Source organism: Eulemur rufifrons, chromosome 17 (assembly GCF_041146395.1).
Source record: "Eulemur rufifrons isolate Redbay chromosome 17, OSU_ERuf_1, whole genome shotgun sequence".
Taxonomy (NCBI): Eukaryota; Metazoa; Chordata; class Mammalia; order Primates; family Lemuridae; genus Eulemur; species Eulemur rufifrons.
In genome coordinates, this window is record NC_090999.1 from 61499074 (window position 1) to 61512814 (window position 13741).

At 33.6% G+C, this 13741-nt stretch overlaps 1 protein-coding gene across 1 annotated transcript in view; it reads left to right on the forward strand.

The window, feature by feature from the left end:
- ADGRV1 (adhesion G protein-coupled receptor V1) overlaps window positions 1-13741 on the forward strand; it is a 501294-nt gene that overhangs the window by 122025 nt on the left and 365528 nt on the right. The window contains exons 35-43 of the mRNA XM_069492870.1: window positions 1133-1263; window positions 1843-1942; window positions 2570-2749; window positions 3369-3532; window positions 5813-5906; window positions 7854-7932; window positions 8042-8180; window positions 8839-8980; window positions 12712-12974. Coding sequence (XP_069348971.1) covers window positions 1133-1263; window positions 1843-1942; window positions 2570-2749; window positions 3369-3532; window positions 5813-5906; window positions 7854-7932; window positions 8042-8180; window positions 8839-8980; window positions 12712-12974 — 1292 coding nt within the window. The remainder of the gene's footprint in view (window positions 1-1132; window positions 1264-1842; window positions 1943-2569; window positions 2750-3368; window positions 3533-5812; window positions 5907-7853; window positions 7933-8041; window positions 8181-8838; window positions 8981-12711; window positions 12975-13741) is intronic.

The window sequence follows — 13741 nt, forward strand, 5'->3', positions numbered from 1 at the left end:
TAAATTATTTAATCCATATTTTTATTTAAGAAAACTTCCTATTAAAATATTTGTTTAGTTGTATTCTCTTCAAAAATAATAAAAAGTGGTAGTTTAAAAAATATTTGAAAAGGATGTTTATATTTTAGTGTTTTATTTCTACTCTCCTTGTTTAAAAAGTGTTGGAAGAAAGTTATTTGGATGACTAAATTTTTACATGAATATTCGTGGATTTCAATTATCGGTCTATGTTATGCAGTTTGAATAAGGACTTGTCCTTTTAAAGCTTTTTAAACATCACTGTGTTTATCTTTTCATAATTTTTCAGTGATATAGTTCATTGGTATTTCTTAATTTGTGTTCACCATCATATAAAACTAGTGAATGGAGCATATTTTCAACAAGCCACATGGCCATCAGCATACTCCCCAGCAACTTACTTTCCATTTTTAGCAATTTGAAAGAAATGACTGTCATGATTTTCTTCAGTTTTACAAAGTATTACATGGGGATAAAAGCCAGGAATGAAAAGTTTCCAAAATATCTCAATTATCCAGGAAAGATAACTGTAACTTTGGTGAAGTTACAGATGTTGATGTACAGATTTGACACCTTTCCTTTGTATTTCTTTTTATAAAACAAATTCATTGGTGGTATATGTAAGTTACAATCTAAAGAAATGTGATTTTCAGGTATTTGCAAGCATTTCTATGCATGCATTGTGTAAAATCACATTGCATATCAGTGTAAGGAATTTGTGTCCTTTTAAGAAGTGAAGGAAGAATTTACTTGTGTTATTACTAGTTTTGACCGTGAAGACTTTATACTTTAATTTACAGAACACTCATGTTCTGGTGCATGTTTTGGAGTGTATAAAAGTTTGCGTTTCCCATTTTAGCATGTGCTTTTGTTAACCTTTACATATTGAGTTTCCTGAAGTTCTACTAAATGGAAGTATTTAAAAGTGGGATCCCCGTGTTAATAAACAATAAGCATGTATAAAGCTTCTAGAAAATTCAAAACACAACAGCTCTGTAATGTTCTTGGAAAAGGTGCTGTAATAGTTGCATGCTTAGGGTTTGGGTTTTGTTGAGTTCAAATGTTAAGTTTATTTTCCATTAAGCATTTATCGATCTGTACATTTTACTTGCAGGAGAAATTTTGCAATTCTATGTGATAAGAACACCCCCTGGTCGAGGAAATGTTACTGTTAACTGGAAAATTATTGGGCAAAATCTAGAACTCAATTTTGCTAATGTTAGTGGACAACTCTTCTTTCCTGAGGTAATACCACAAAGAAAAGCTTTACAATGAACATCTAGGGGAAAAAAGTGTATTTTGAGGAAAATGAGAGAAAAATCAGCACTATCTTGTAGTTATTCTCTTTCTCTCTTCTCCACACATACTTGATATAAATTCTTCTTTGATGATGTATTTAATTATTTTTCTCTTCCTTTCTAGTGCTTCAATATTATGCCAAGCCCTTATTACGTTGGCTTTCTAATAACTAGTGTCCCTGCAACATTGGCCTTCTTTTCCCTGCTCCAGTTTTTCCTATTCACCACTGTTGTAGAAATCTCTCCAATGTTTTGCTCTGTCTGAGATTTTCAATAGCGCTACATTGCTTATTGAATAAGATTTACATTCATTAGCTCAGCATTCAAGATCTTCCACAATTAGCCCTTATCTGCTTTAAACCTGGGTTCCCATGAATCAGTGGTTTTTATTTATTTTTTTTAAGCCATAGAACTCTTTGTTTAACTGAAAATATGTTTGGGTGCACAATTTATAAGGCCAATAAAAGCAGGAGATAGTTTGTGTTCAGTAACAATAGAGGGATGAATTTCTTTCTGTTTGACATAGGGGTCATTGAATAAAACAATATTTGTGCATTTGTTGGATGACAACATTCCTGAGGAGAAAGAAGTATACCAAGTCATTCTGTATGATATCATGACACAAGGTAATTTAGAATTCAATTTTAATTTTTTTGTATATTATTTTCAGAAAGAAAGAAGCAACAATTGCTATCTCTGCATTTAACAATTAGATACATACTAATTTTAAAATATTATTTTAAATATTGTCTGTCCCATAGAAATGTCAGATCCAAAAAATATTAGCACAGTATGGGAATACTTATCTTTGTGGAATCAAGAAAAATCTCTGGAAAGTTTTGAAAAATAGTTACTTATAAAATAAAATACATTTCTAAAGGAAGAATTTTCTGAAGTTAATTTTATACTGACAGATCCATTTGGATTTTGGACCAATTATATGGACAATTTAAATTTAGTCCTTTTGGAGCAAATTATCTAGGTACCTCGGTTTTTACTCAATATCTGTAATTCAGATAACCAATATAGCCAATAATGACAATATAGGAAGCTAAAATGTTTATGATTTTCTGTCTGGAAGAAAAATGGGATGTGGGTTCTGTTTACCTGAAAATTTCTGTTGGAGAAGTGAACGAAATGGAGCAATTGTTGGTTACTTTAATACGTTTCAGGGAGTGGGTTATATTTTAAGTATTTAAAAGTTAATGCCAAATCACTGTCAAATGTCTCGATGTGGTCCCTAACATTTTTAGGAGTTCCGCCGGCAGGAATCGCTCTGCTCGATGCTCAAGGATATGCAGCTGTCCTGACAGTGGAAGCCAGTGATGAACCACATGGAGTTTTAAATTTTGCTCTTTCATCAAGATTTGTTCTACTACAGGAGGCTAACATAACAATTCAGCTTTTCATCAACAGAGAATTTGGATCTCTAGGTTTGTGTTACTCTGTGAATGAGCTTGCCAGGCAAGAGCATTTTAATATTCACCCTGTGTGGATAAAAGTTGCTAAAATAAATCAGGGATGGGAGAAAAATTTAATTGAGGACAAAACTTTATGTTTGAAAATATTTGAAAAGGCATCTGTTTTTACAGAAATGCCGTGTAACAAACAATCATAAAATCTCAGCAGCGTACAGTAATAGGCTGGTTGTGGGTCTGCTAATGTAGGCTGGGCTTGGCAGCGGTGGCTCTGCTCCATGGGTCTGTTATTCTGCTAGAACTAGTAGAGTCACAAGAGAACAAGCGAAAACATATAAGGCCCCTTGAGGTCTAGGCTTAGAACTAGCACATCATCACTTTTACTTTGTTCTATTGGCCCAAACAAGTTATACCACCAAACTCAAAGTCCAGAGGCAGGGAAGAATTCTTTTCCCACATTGGGACATCAGTGAGTCATCACATGGTAAAGATCATGGATATAGGAAGGGGTGAGGGATTGGGGCCAAAATACTAGCTACTAAAGGTGCTTTTAGAAAAGGCAAAAAGTTCACAATGAGTCATTATTTTACAAGTTTAAATAATTATAAAATCTTTTTGCAACCACCTTATTTAGGAGCTATCAATGTCACATATGCCACGGTTCCTGGAATGTTAAGTCTGAAGAATCAAACAGAAGGAAACCTAGCAGAGCCAGAAGTTGATTTTGTCCCTGTCATTGGCTTTCTGATTTTAGAAGAAGGGGAAACAGCAGCAGCCATCAACATCACTATACTTGAGGTAAAACTCTTACGTTATTTTCCTGTTATGTATGAAACCTGAAGTAACCACATAGAAAGTAGAAATTGATAGAATATTCTGTCTATCACATAGAAGTAGTCACATTTAGTGAGACTTCTAATAACTTTGTATTTTAAGACACCAAGCTTCATGAAGACTAAATCTACCTGATGGTTCTATTTGTAAAAAAAATATTACTCAGGCTTTAATATTAGGTTTGTATACTCTACAACTATAATGTCCAGAAATTTAGTGAATTCATCTCTGATTGGTTTCCCCTGCTGGTACATTTAAATCAGCTTACTATTGCTTTTTGTTATTATTTTTTAAAATCACAGATGGTTTTCTGTTTCTATTTAGATAGACTGGCCTGCTGTTGTATATTTTATTATAGAGATATCTTGTGATAAAGAGAATTTCTTTAGTGCAGTCCCCTTTAAGATGGCATTGGCCTAAGAGGTTTCAAAGGAGTGTTTTGATTACTCCAAAGGATTCATTGGACCAGCAAATCCATGTAGGTCAGAATCTTTGTTAGTAGGACTGGTAATTAGAGGTAATGGGAAACTCACTAGAGACTGATGGCCTAAAATGTGGTTATGGTCAAGCTTAAAGTAATCATTGGTGACTGAAATCTCATCTTAAATAATTTTTCATATTGTGGGATCTTGTGCTGTTTTGGGACTTAGTGTTTCAGCTACCTAAATACATTTCCAAGAGGTTTATAAAAATCATACATACGCAGGGAGTAGGAGGTTGTATGTGGGGATGGAAGGAGGGAAAGAGAAAGAGAGAATGAATATTGGACTTGAAACAATATTTTTCAATTGCTATGTATTTTGGGAGTTTACTTTTAAAATGTTCTTATTCTCCTGGAGGCTTTTACTTCTACAAAATTAGAAGTAGTGCTAGCCATCCACCATCTGAATTCAATAACTCTTATTTTGTTGATTACTATGGCACTGCGACCTAATAAAATATTATGAGAACTCAAAAGCCATAAAATAAAAGGTAATATTATGTCAGTATGTGGCATATAATGCAAGATTTAAACTTGCAGGTAAGTCATCTTTCAAATGTATAATCTATTAATGTGACTGAATATAAATAAATGGATTGATTCCTTAGCTACAGTAGTTTCTAAAGCAGAAAATACATAGTCACCCTTCTCTTCATTACAGAATCTAATTTTTTGAACATGGGGTTTTCAGTTCCACCTTTCTTTCTCCCTAGCACTTTGCAATCCTTTCTGAGTAGCCCTAGATTAAGGGACTGCAGGCCTGTATGTACACAAGTAAGCCACCCTGGGGAGTGGTAAAGAGGGAGTTGTTGAATGGGGGTGGAGGACAGAGGGACAGGTGGGGGCAGTCCTTCTATATCACTGTTCTGTAACTCACATGGGTCCATATATTGCATAAAATAGTCTAGAGACCATGATCTTCACTTTCTTATTTTTTCACTGGAAACATATCTCCATTAAATAAAATGAAGAGAAAAATATGTGCTGATGGGTATGTACTGATACCATATATATATATGTGTGTATATATATTCGCGCACACATTGAGTTTCTGTGTAAATATTGGTGGCCAGCTGGTAAGGCCTGACATGGGTTTTATGTGGGTTTTGCTGACCCTCATGTTTTGGGCACTTGCCTTGTTTTCGTTGCTATTATGTGGACTAGTGATTAATAATAATTGCTATCATTATTAAAGCATTCTCTCTAGGCCAGGCAATCTACACACATTATTTTTAATCATTATTACAACCCCCCACCCAGCTATTATTTTTCCCATTATAGAGATGGTAGACTTGAAGTCCTAAAATTTAAGTAACTCACCTAAAATTACAGAATTTGGTACTAGGTCTCTTTGACTCTAAGGCCCCCTCCCCTTTTGTTTTCATGGTATCATTCTATTCCTCATTTTAAACGTGGGGTATTAAAGTAACTTAAAATCTTTTGCTCGTATTATATTTAAAATAATTAGGTTTGCATATTTATGTAATTGGTTGACATATAAGTCTAGATTAAAATGTTATATATAATATTTAAGTGATTTCATATGGTTCAACCTAATACCTTTCTACATAACCAGGTATAGGTTTAATACTTTTATGTTTACTTTTCCTAAGTTAAATCTTTTTTATTTTATGGTTGCAGTTTTGTATTTTCTGTATACTGTTTAAGCGTATACATTTATGAGATAATTTTAAAAACACTTATGAAGGGGTAATTACTTTGAGAGCATAATTAAAGGAATTTAATGGGTGTAAATTTTGCAGGATGATATACCAGAACTGGAAGAATATTTCCTGGTGAATTTAACTTATGTTGAACTTATCATGGCTCCTTTCACTTCCTTTCCTCCCAGACTAGGTATGATGGGGGTTTTTTTGTTTGTTTGTTTCTATTCACTTCGAATTAAGTAAAGGAACTTCATTTTTTAACCAAAAGTGATCATTTTAATGTTTGTTAATCTCAGCTTGGTGTCAAAATATGATGGGCTTCTAGATTTATTTTTATTTAGAGACTATCATATATTGCAATTTTTACATTAGTATAAAGACACTAAAAATTATTATATGATACTCTTTACATTTTACAACTGTGTTATAACCAAATTTGTATCCTCACAATAGATTTTGTTCTTTGGTAGGCATATTCCTTTCATTTTCTTTTAATATTAGCTGTTTTCATTAGATCTCTAAACTATCAGATGATTTTATTTTCTTTTAGTTTGTTCCTTTGTTTGTTGTGTTCTTTGCTTCTTTTTTGACCTTTTATCTTTTTCTTTTCATGCTTTTAGAAAAGACTCAGTTAATTCATTACAGACTAAAAGGTAAAACTTGAATCTTGCTACAAATTTATGTAGATTCCTTTAAAAAGATGTATTCCTATGTTTAAACACAAACTCCTGTATGCGATTTAGACATTCACTACTGGGAAATTTTGTCCGAAGCTTTTAGGTGTGATCGCCCAATGGAGGGTGGTGGTGAGTTGCTAGAAGGTGTGCTTGAGAGGGGGAATTAATCTGAGTTAAAGGAGGAGAAGCTTGGCCAAGAGCAGTGGCCTGAGGAGCAGGCATTCCTCATTCACTTCTGAGGTTCAATGTGACAACTTTGAAAATACTGAAAGGAAATAATCAGTTCCTGACATATTATTGTTTGAAAAGTTTCAGTTCTTTTGCAAAAGAAATAGATGATTCTAATGACGAGGCTGGTTACATCAAGTATGATCACAGGATAATTGTTGTTCATGCTAAGAAAACTAACCAAACACTTCATATTTCTTTCATATTCACATTAGAGGTCATTTGAATAGTTGACTTTTGCTGAGGCTTTCTAATGCCCCTGTTTCAAATGCTTTGTATGTTAGGACTATCATTACGTAGATCTTCCCATTTTACAGATATGGTAGCTGAGGCTAAGAGAAGCTAAGTAACAGGCCTTAAATCACACAGTTAGGAGGTGGTAGAGATAGCTTCAATGGCATGGCTTGATTTTAGCCTTTAGTCTGATGGGCACAAACCCTGACTTTATATTTTTTTCCTGGACAGTGTTGTTCTTTTCACTCTAGAGAGAATTATACTCCCCCTTCCCCTTTTTGTCACCCAGGAAGCTGTCCTGAGTTTCCTAGATCTCTGAAATTTAAAAGATAAAGACAAAGTATTAAAACAAACAAACAAACCAGTAAGAGAGTTAGTTAATATTTCAAGACTGATTAGGAGGTATTGGTAACATACTGAATTTGGTGCTCAGAATACAAAATAAAAAAGGATATGTTTACATCAATATTAATCTCCCTTTATTTCACCAAACCTTTTCCCCATTTTCCCACTTGTCTCAGCATCTGTTCGTATCCCTGTCTCTTTTCGTGTCTCTTTTTCACACCTGTATTTTCTCTGCATTAGTCCCTCCTTTTCTCTTCCCATTTCTTTTTCCTCTTTTCTTGATCTTTCTACTCCTTCCAGCTGTCCCCATTTTGCTTTCCTCCTGAAATGATGATGTTGTAGAATAGTGGTGCCAAATATATTTTAATTGATTAAAATAATAGAAGCAAAAGCATAACCTCAGTTGCTTATTATTTCATACTGTACTCAGTTGATTAAGTGTCTATAAATCAGTGATTCTTGTTAGCAGTGTCCTTATTCAGATGTCACAAGCATTTGTGTCTTTATTTTCTTAACCATCTTTTGAGTAATGTTGACAATACCTATGCATTAGGAATTATATAATCTTGAAAGGACCATCTTTAAATTTTATATCAAAAAGTGCTTTTTAATCATTTATATTTATTTGAAAATATGTTTTTATGTGTTTTCAGATTCAGAAGGCTTGACTGCACAAATTATTATTGATGCCAACGATGGTGCCCGAGGTGTCATCGAATGGCAACATAACAGGTAAGGCCAAACTTTCATGAGGGCCCTTTCTGAGTTCTGGATTCTTTACTATCCACCAAATAAAAGCTTATAAGGGAAAAATGAATGTATTCTCTTTACTTGATTACAGGTTTGAAGTAAATGAATCTCGTGGAAGTTTAACATTGGTAGCTCAGAGGAGCAAACAGGCTCTTGGCCGTGTTTCCTTGTTTGTGTATGCTCAGAATTTGGAAGCACAAATGGGGCTGGATTACATCTTCACCCCAATGGTGGGTCTCAAACGCTATCACAGATGACTTGTACAAATTAATTTGTAGTCATTATTTATTTATTGAGAATTACAGTGATTTAGGTCCTGTATACATAAATTAATCTTAATAAAAAATTATATATTTTACAGTGAATTAAAGCAGATTTCCACATGACGAAATAGTTCCCTTCACTACTTTAGTAAATAATATACATTGAATTTTTAGTACTATTCTAAATATTATTCTTTATTCATTAACTATTTTGTTTCAATATTTGATACTGGAGAACACAAGCTATTGTGTTAAAGAATTTTTATCATTAGAGGACCTTCCCAAAGTGTTTCTTGTGCTTCTTGAAAATTTTATCTCTTTTCTTTGATTTAACTTGCTGTAACACCTTTAGTGTTTTAAAATACTTTTTACTTTCTCTCTTCATGCCTTTTATTCCTTAACCAAATGTTTACTTTCTTCTTTTCCTCATAATTTTTACTTTTTTAACTTAATATTGCCAATTTAAAGAAAAAGAAATCATGCAAAAAATAAAGAGGAAAATCTTTTGTAAAGAAATTTATTCTTCACATTCATAACTATATTGTATTTCTTTCCAAATAGTGAGTTCTATAAAAGCTCACAGTTATTTAAATATAATACAGTCTACTTTTATCTTTTTGACCAGATTCTTCATTTTGCTGATGGAGAAAAGCATAAAAATGTTGACATCATGATTCTTGATGATAGCATTCCAGAAGGAGATGAAAAATTTCAGCTGATTTTAACAAATCCTTCCCCTGGACTAGAGCTGGGGGAAAATACAATAGGTAATTGATAATTTCTTATATAGTTTCCTCTCCCTCATGCTGGTTTCTCTAATATGGGGCAGATGTAAAGGGATTAGAGCATCTTGGTGGTTTTCTATGCTTAGAATGAAAAATATTTTAAGTTAAAACATTTCAGAATTTCTGTGTCAGGATAACAGTGCCTTTAGCTTGTGTGTGTTAATGTATGTGTGTGTGTGTAAAAAACAAAAGAAGTTAGGCTGGTACTAAAGGTAATTTAAATGATTTCCTCAGTTATTGTAGGTTTTATTTCATTGGCAGATGTCTTTCCTTTGTAATTTGAGTTCTGCTCTGGTTTCCTGCTTGGCAATAGAAGGAATGACAAAGGTAGCTCTTTTAGTGTCATCTAACTGCTGTAATATTTCTGCATAGAGTTGAGATGTAGTGGTACCTCATACAGATTACAGGAGCCATAGTTCTTTGGTTGGAACAGTTTGATATTGTTAGTATAAGTCATCCTGTTTCACTACTTGCTGACTGTTTAAAGAAAGGAAGAAAGAGAAAAAGGAGAAAACCTCAGGAACATACACAACTTTAGAGTTGAGAAAGTGCTCTTAAAAAGTCACTTCATTTCCTTCTAATGGTGGATAAGCCAAGTAGGTTTCAAGGACTGAATGTTTACTAACTCTTCAGACTCCTATTTTAACTAGTGGTTGAATGTTCTTTGGGATTTTTAATTTAATTAACATATGTATTCCTAAATTATTGGTCTTTATGGAAAAATATGATTTGTAGGGAAAAATGTGAAAGAATTTTGAGTAACCCAAGGACTAGGTTTACTTTTATTGCTATATTAATAAAACAGATTGGTATTTTTAAGTCTCCAGAAATCTTTTATTTGAGTTTGTGGCCATTGTTTCAATTTAAAGAGTGTACATTTAAGGTGAAATCATTTTCTTGTAAAGCATGGTGAGTTGTATGTAAAAAGTTGTAGGAATAGATACCATATGTTGGTTAAGAATCACCTATGCATGTTTCATGAAGCGGGAAGAGTGACCAAAAAAATCATCTATGTATAAATGACAGAAAACCCAATTCAGACATATTTAAACAAAGGTAATTTATTGATCTTCATTTTCCTGTTTATTAGTGAGTTTGACACTGGTTAGTTGTTTTTTACTTTGTCTGTTTCTGTTTTTTTATACCTTATACGCTTTCCTATGGTGTGTGCTTTTATTGGTTTGTAGGAATATTCATATATTCTGAATCTTTTGCATCTTAAATGTATTGCAGATATTTATCCTAGTCTATAATTTATCTTTTAAGTTTATTATGGTACATTATTATTATAAATTTTTTTAAAATTTTAAATATCAAATATTTTTAATATGTTTAAAATTATAATTATTTAGGTCTTTTTCACCCAGATGCTATAAAATATTTTGGTATATTTTCCTATTTTCATAGTTTTAATTTACATTTAATTATTTAACATACAAGGAATTTATTCATTGGTAGTATGTGAGGCAAGGATACAATTTCATTTTTCTTCTAAAATGTATAAATCAATATCCTAATATCTTATAGAGAATGGAACATCCATTAGTCATTAATTTTCAATGTGAAATTTCTATCTTCTTTCCTTTCCCTCTCTGCTCACCCCCTTCCCTCCCTTCCTTCTTTCTTTCCTTCCTCTCTTCCTTTCATCCATCTATCTGTCTTTTCTTGGATTCTGTTCTGTTCTATTTGCCGATTCATGTGCTAATAGTATACTGTTTTTTTAATCATAACTTTAAAGTATATTTTGCTATTTCTTAGGCCAAATACTTTTTCTTTCTCTAAATTATCTCATTCATTCATTCAAATGGTCTATTCTATATAAACTTTAGAATCAACAAATTGAGTTCCCTAGAAAAACTATTTTGATTGGGGTTGAATTGAAATTTTAGATCAATTTGGATGGACTTGACATCGTTATAATATTGAGTTTTCCCATTTAGAAATATGATGTGTGTCGTGGCCCGTTATGCAGGAACGAGGAATGAACACAGAGACAAAGAGACACACACACACACACACACACACACACACAAAGATGGTACAAGACTGCAGTGCCTTCCTACTGCAGCGTCTTTATTTTTATCACAGCCTGTTTGGCAACTGTCCCACCACAATTCCCTGTTCCCACACTGTCCCTACTCAGCACGTCCTATTCCTTGTTTTGTCTCTGGAGAGCTGATGTTTGCATTCTGAACTCTCTAGCCCCTCCTGTTTGCAGGGTCAGGGTGCCCTGGCTTGCATGCAAGCCCACAGGCATGTTTTTGGAACAAAACAACAAGGAGACGTTCCCAGGTCCGGGCCACATATGACCCAAAATGTCCTCTACAATGTGCTTTTCCATTAATTTAGATCATCTTTTATATCAAAAGTAAATTCAAGAAAAGGATTTGATGGAAGTAGTTTATTTGAGAGGTGATCTCTGGAGACAAGGTGAGAAACGAGGTGAGACAGAAAGTTGACAGAAGATGTGCTAATGGGTGATACAGCTGTGGGAAATTGAGACTCAGTGCTGGTGGGTCCTTCCCAGACACTGAGCTGAATGAAGCTCAGGGCTGTCCCAGGGAAGAAAGAGGGAAGGAAATCTGGGCTATTCATTCACCAGCTCCTCTCCTTAATTGTTTGAGGGTCACTCTTGGGTGTTAAGTCTCCAGGAGTTCTGGCCGGACTCCTGCTGGGCTGATACTGTCCTCAGGTAGAGAGAGACCATTAGGTAAATAGGAACTGCTGCAGGTTATTGGAGATTACAAGGGGATTTAGGTGAGGCACCCACACCATCTGCCACAATCACAAAGTAAAATTGTGTGATTTTTCTTCACGTAGGCCTTAAAGTTTTTCTGTTGGGTTAATGCCTAAGAATTGTTGCTAGTGTGAATGAGGTCCCTTTTCAGTTACATTTTTCCAATAGTGATTGCTGATGTAGAGAGATATTATAAGTCTTTAAGAATGTATGCTCTAAAGCAGACTTCCTGGTTTTGTGCACTGGGTCTGCCTTTTCCTAGCTTTCAACTTCGAATTACCTGTCTGTGCTTGAATAACAGGTTCTGCACAATGGGAATAATAGAATCAACTCTGTAGGGTTACTGTGATAATTAAATGAGTTAATATAGGTTAAGCAATTTAAGTTCTTAATAGTATCAGTTATTGCAGTTATTATTAATATTGTTAGTTACAGTAGAAAATAGAAAGCTCTTGATTTTTGAATGTTGCTCAGGTTATATTTTGAACTGTTATCATAGCTGTAGTCATTTTTTCTCTTGCATTTTCTGCTTAGATAATCATGTCGTCTAGAAGATAGCGACACTCTGACTCTTTCCATTACTTTTACTTACACATGTTACCTGGCTGATAGCCCCAGAGCAATCTCGAATAGTAGCAGTGAAGACAGCTGTTATTGTTTGTTTCTGTTTTTTCATGGGGATGCTTCTAATATTTCAACACTGTTTGATATTTGCTGTTGGCTTCCGAGAGGTATCACTTTATCAGGTTGAAGAAGTTGCCTCTTATCTCAGGATTACTGAGTATTTTTATATCATGAGTGAATATGGAATTTTATTAAATGCTTTAAAATTTTTCTCTCATCTTTAAGGTGATCTTAGAGTGATCACCTTAGGTAAAGAGTTGACCTAGTGTCCAACCAAGCATCCACACTCTTTTCAGCATTTATAACCCCCATTCTATTTTCATTTATTGATTGAATATTTTTATTTTAACAGCCTTAATTATTGTCCTTGCTAATGATGATGGCCCTGGAGTTCTATCATTTAACAACAGTGAGCACTTTTTCCTAAGAGAACCAACAGCCCTCTATGTCCAGGAGAGTGTTGCAGTATTGTACATTGTTCGGGAACCTGCACAAGGACTGTTTGGAACTGTGACCGTTCAGTTCATCGTGACAGAAATGAATTCTTCAACAGAATCTAAAGATCTGAGCCCTTCCAAAGGCTATATTATTTTAGAAGAAGGTGTTCGATTCAAGGTACACTAAGAACCTTTAATGAGAATGGAAGATTATCTTTAATATTTACAAAATAATTTTCTCTGAGAGGAGCACCCTAAGTCCTAGAAAGAAAAACAATACTCCCAGCTTAGGTGATAGGTAAAAACTAGATTACTATGGGACAAGTGCTATAGTGCTATGTGGTTCATATAGAGTGCAACTGGAGAAATTTTCTGTACAGGGATATACAAATAATAAAGAAAATATACATATTGCTATTTTAAATTTTAAGCACATTTAAACGGTATACTTCATTTTATGTTGTCTATAAACTATAAACTAAAAGAAACTCCAAGCCATTCTTTGTAAACACTAAGCCCCAGCCAATCATTTTCCTTTTGCCACATGTTGAACCAAATTTAATTGCTTACTTCATTCAAACTGCTTATTTGAGAACAGGAATAGCTTATTGGTGAAAAAATGCTGGATTCGAGATTAATTACAAATGTGAGCTATACTCACAGTTTACCTTCCAAAAACCTCTTTTTCTATATATTAGTAATTTCCGGTTCCTGCCACTAAACTTTAATTTTAAAACACAGTTTAAATTTAAAATAGCTAATTGCAATAGCTTTAGACATTTTTTTCAAGCCAACTACATAAACTATAATAATTCTAAAATAATATATTTAATGCTATTTTATCTAAAACAGTCCATCCAATAATTAATTTTCTTAATAATCAGTTTGTATAAATAAACTTCAGCACATTTGTGAATGCATATTCATTTTCACATCCAATTTTTT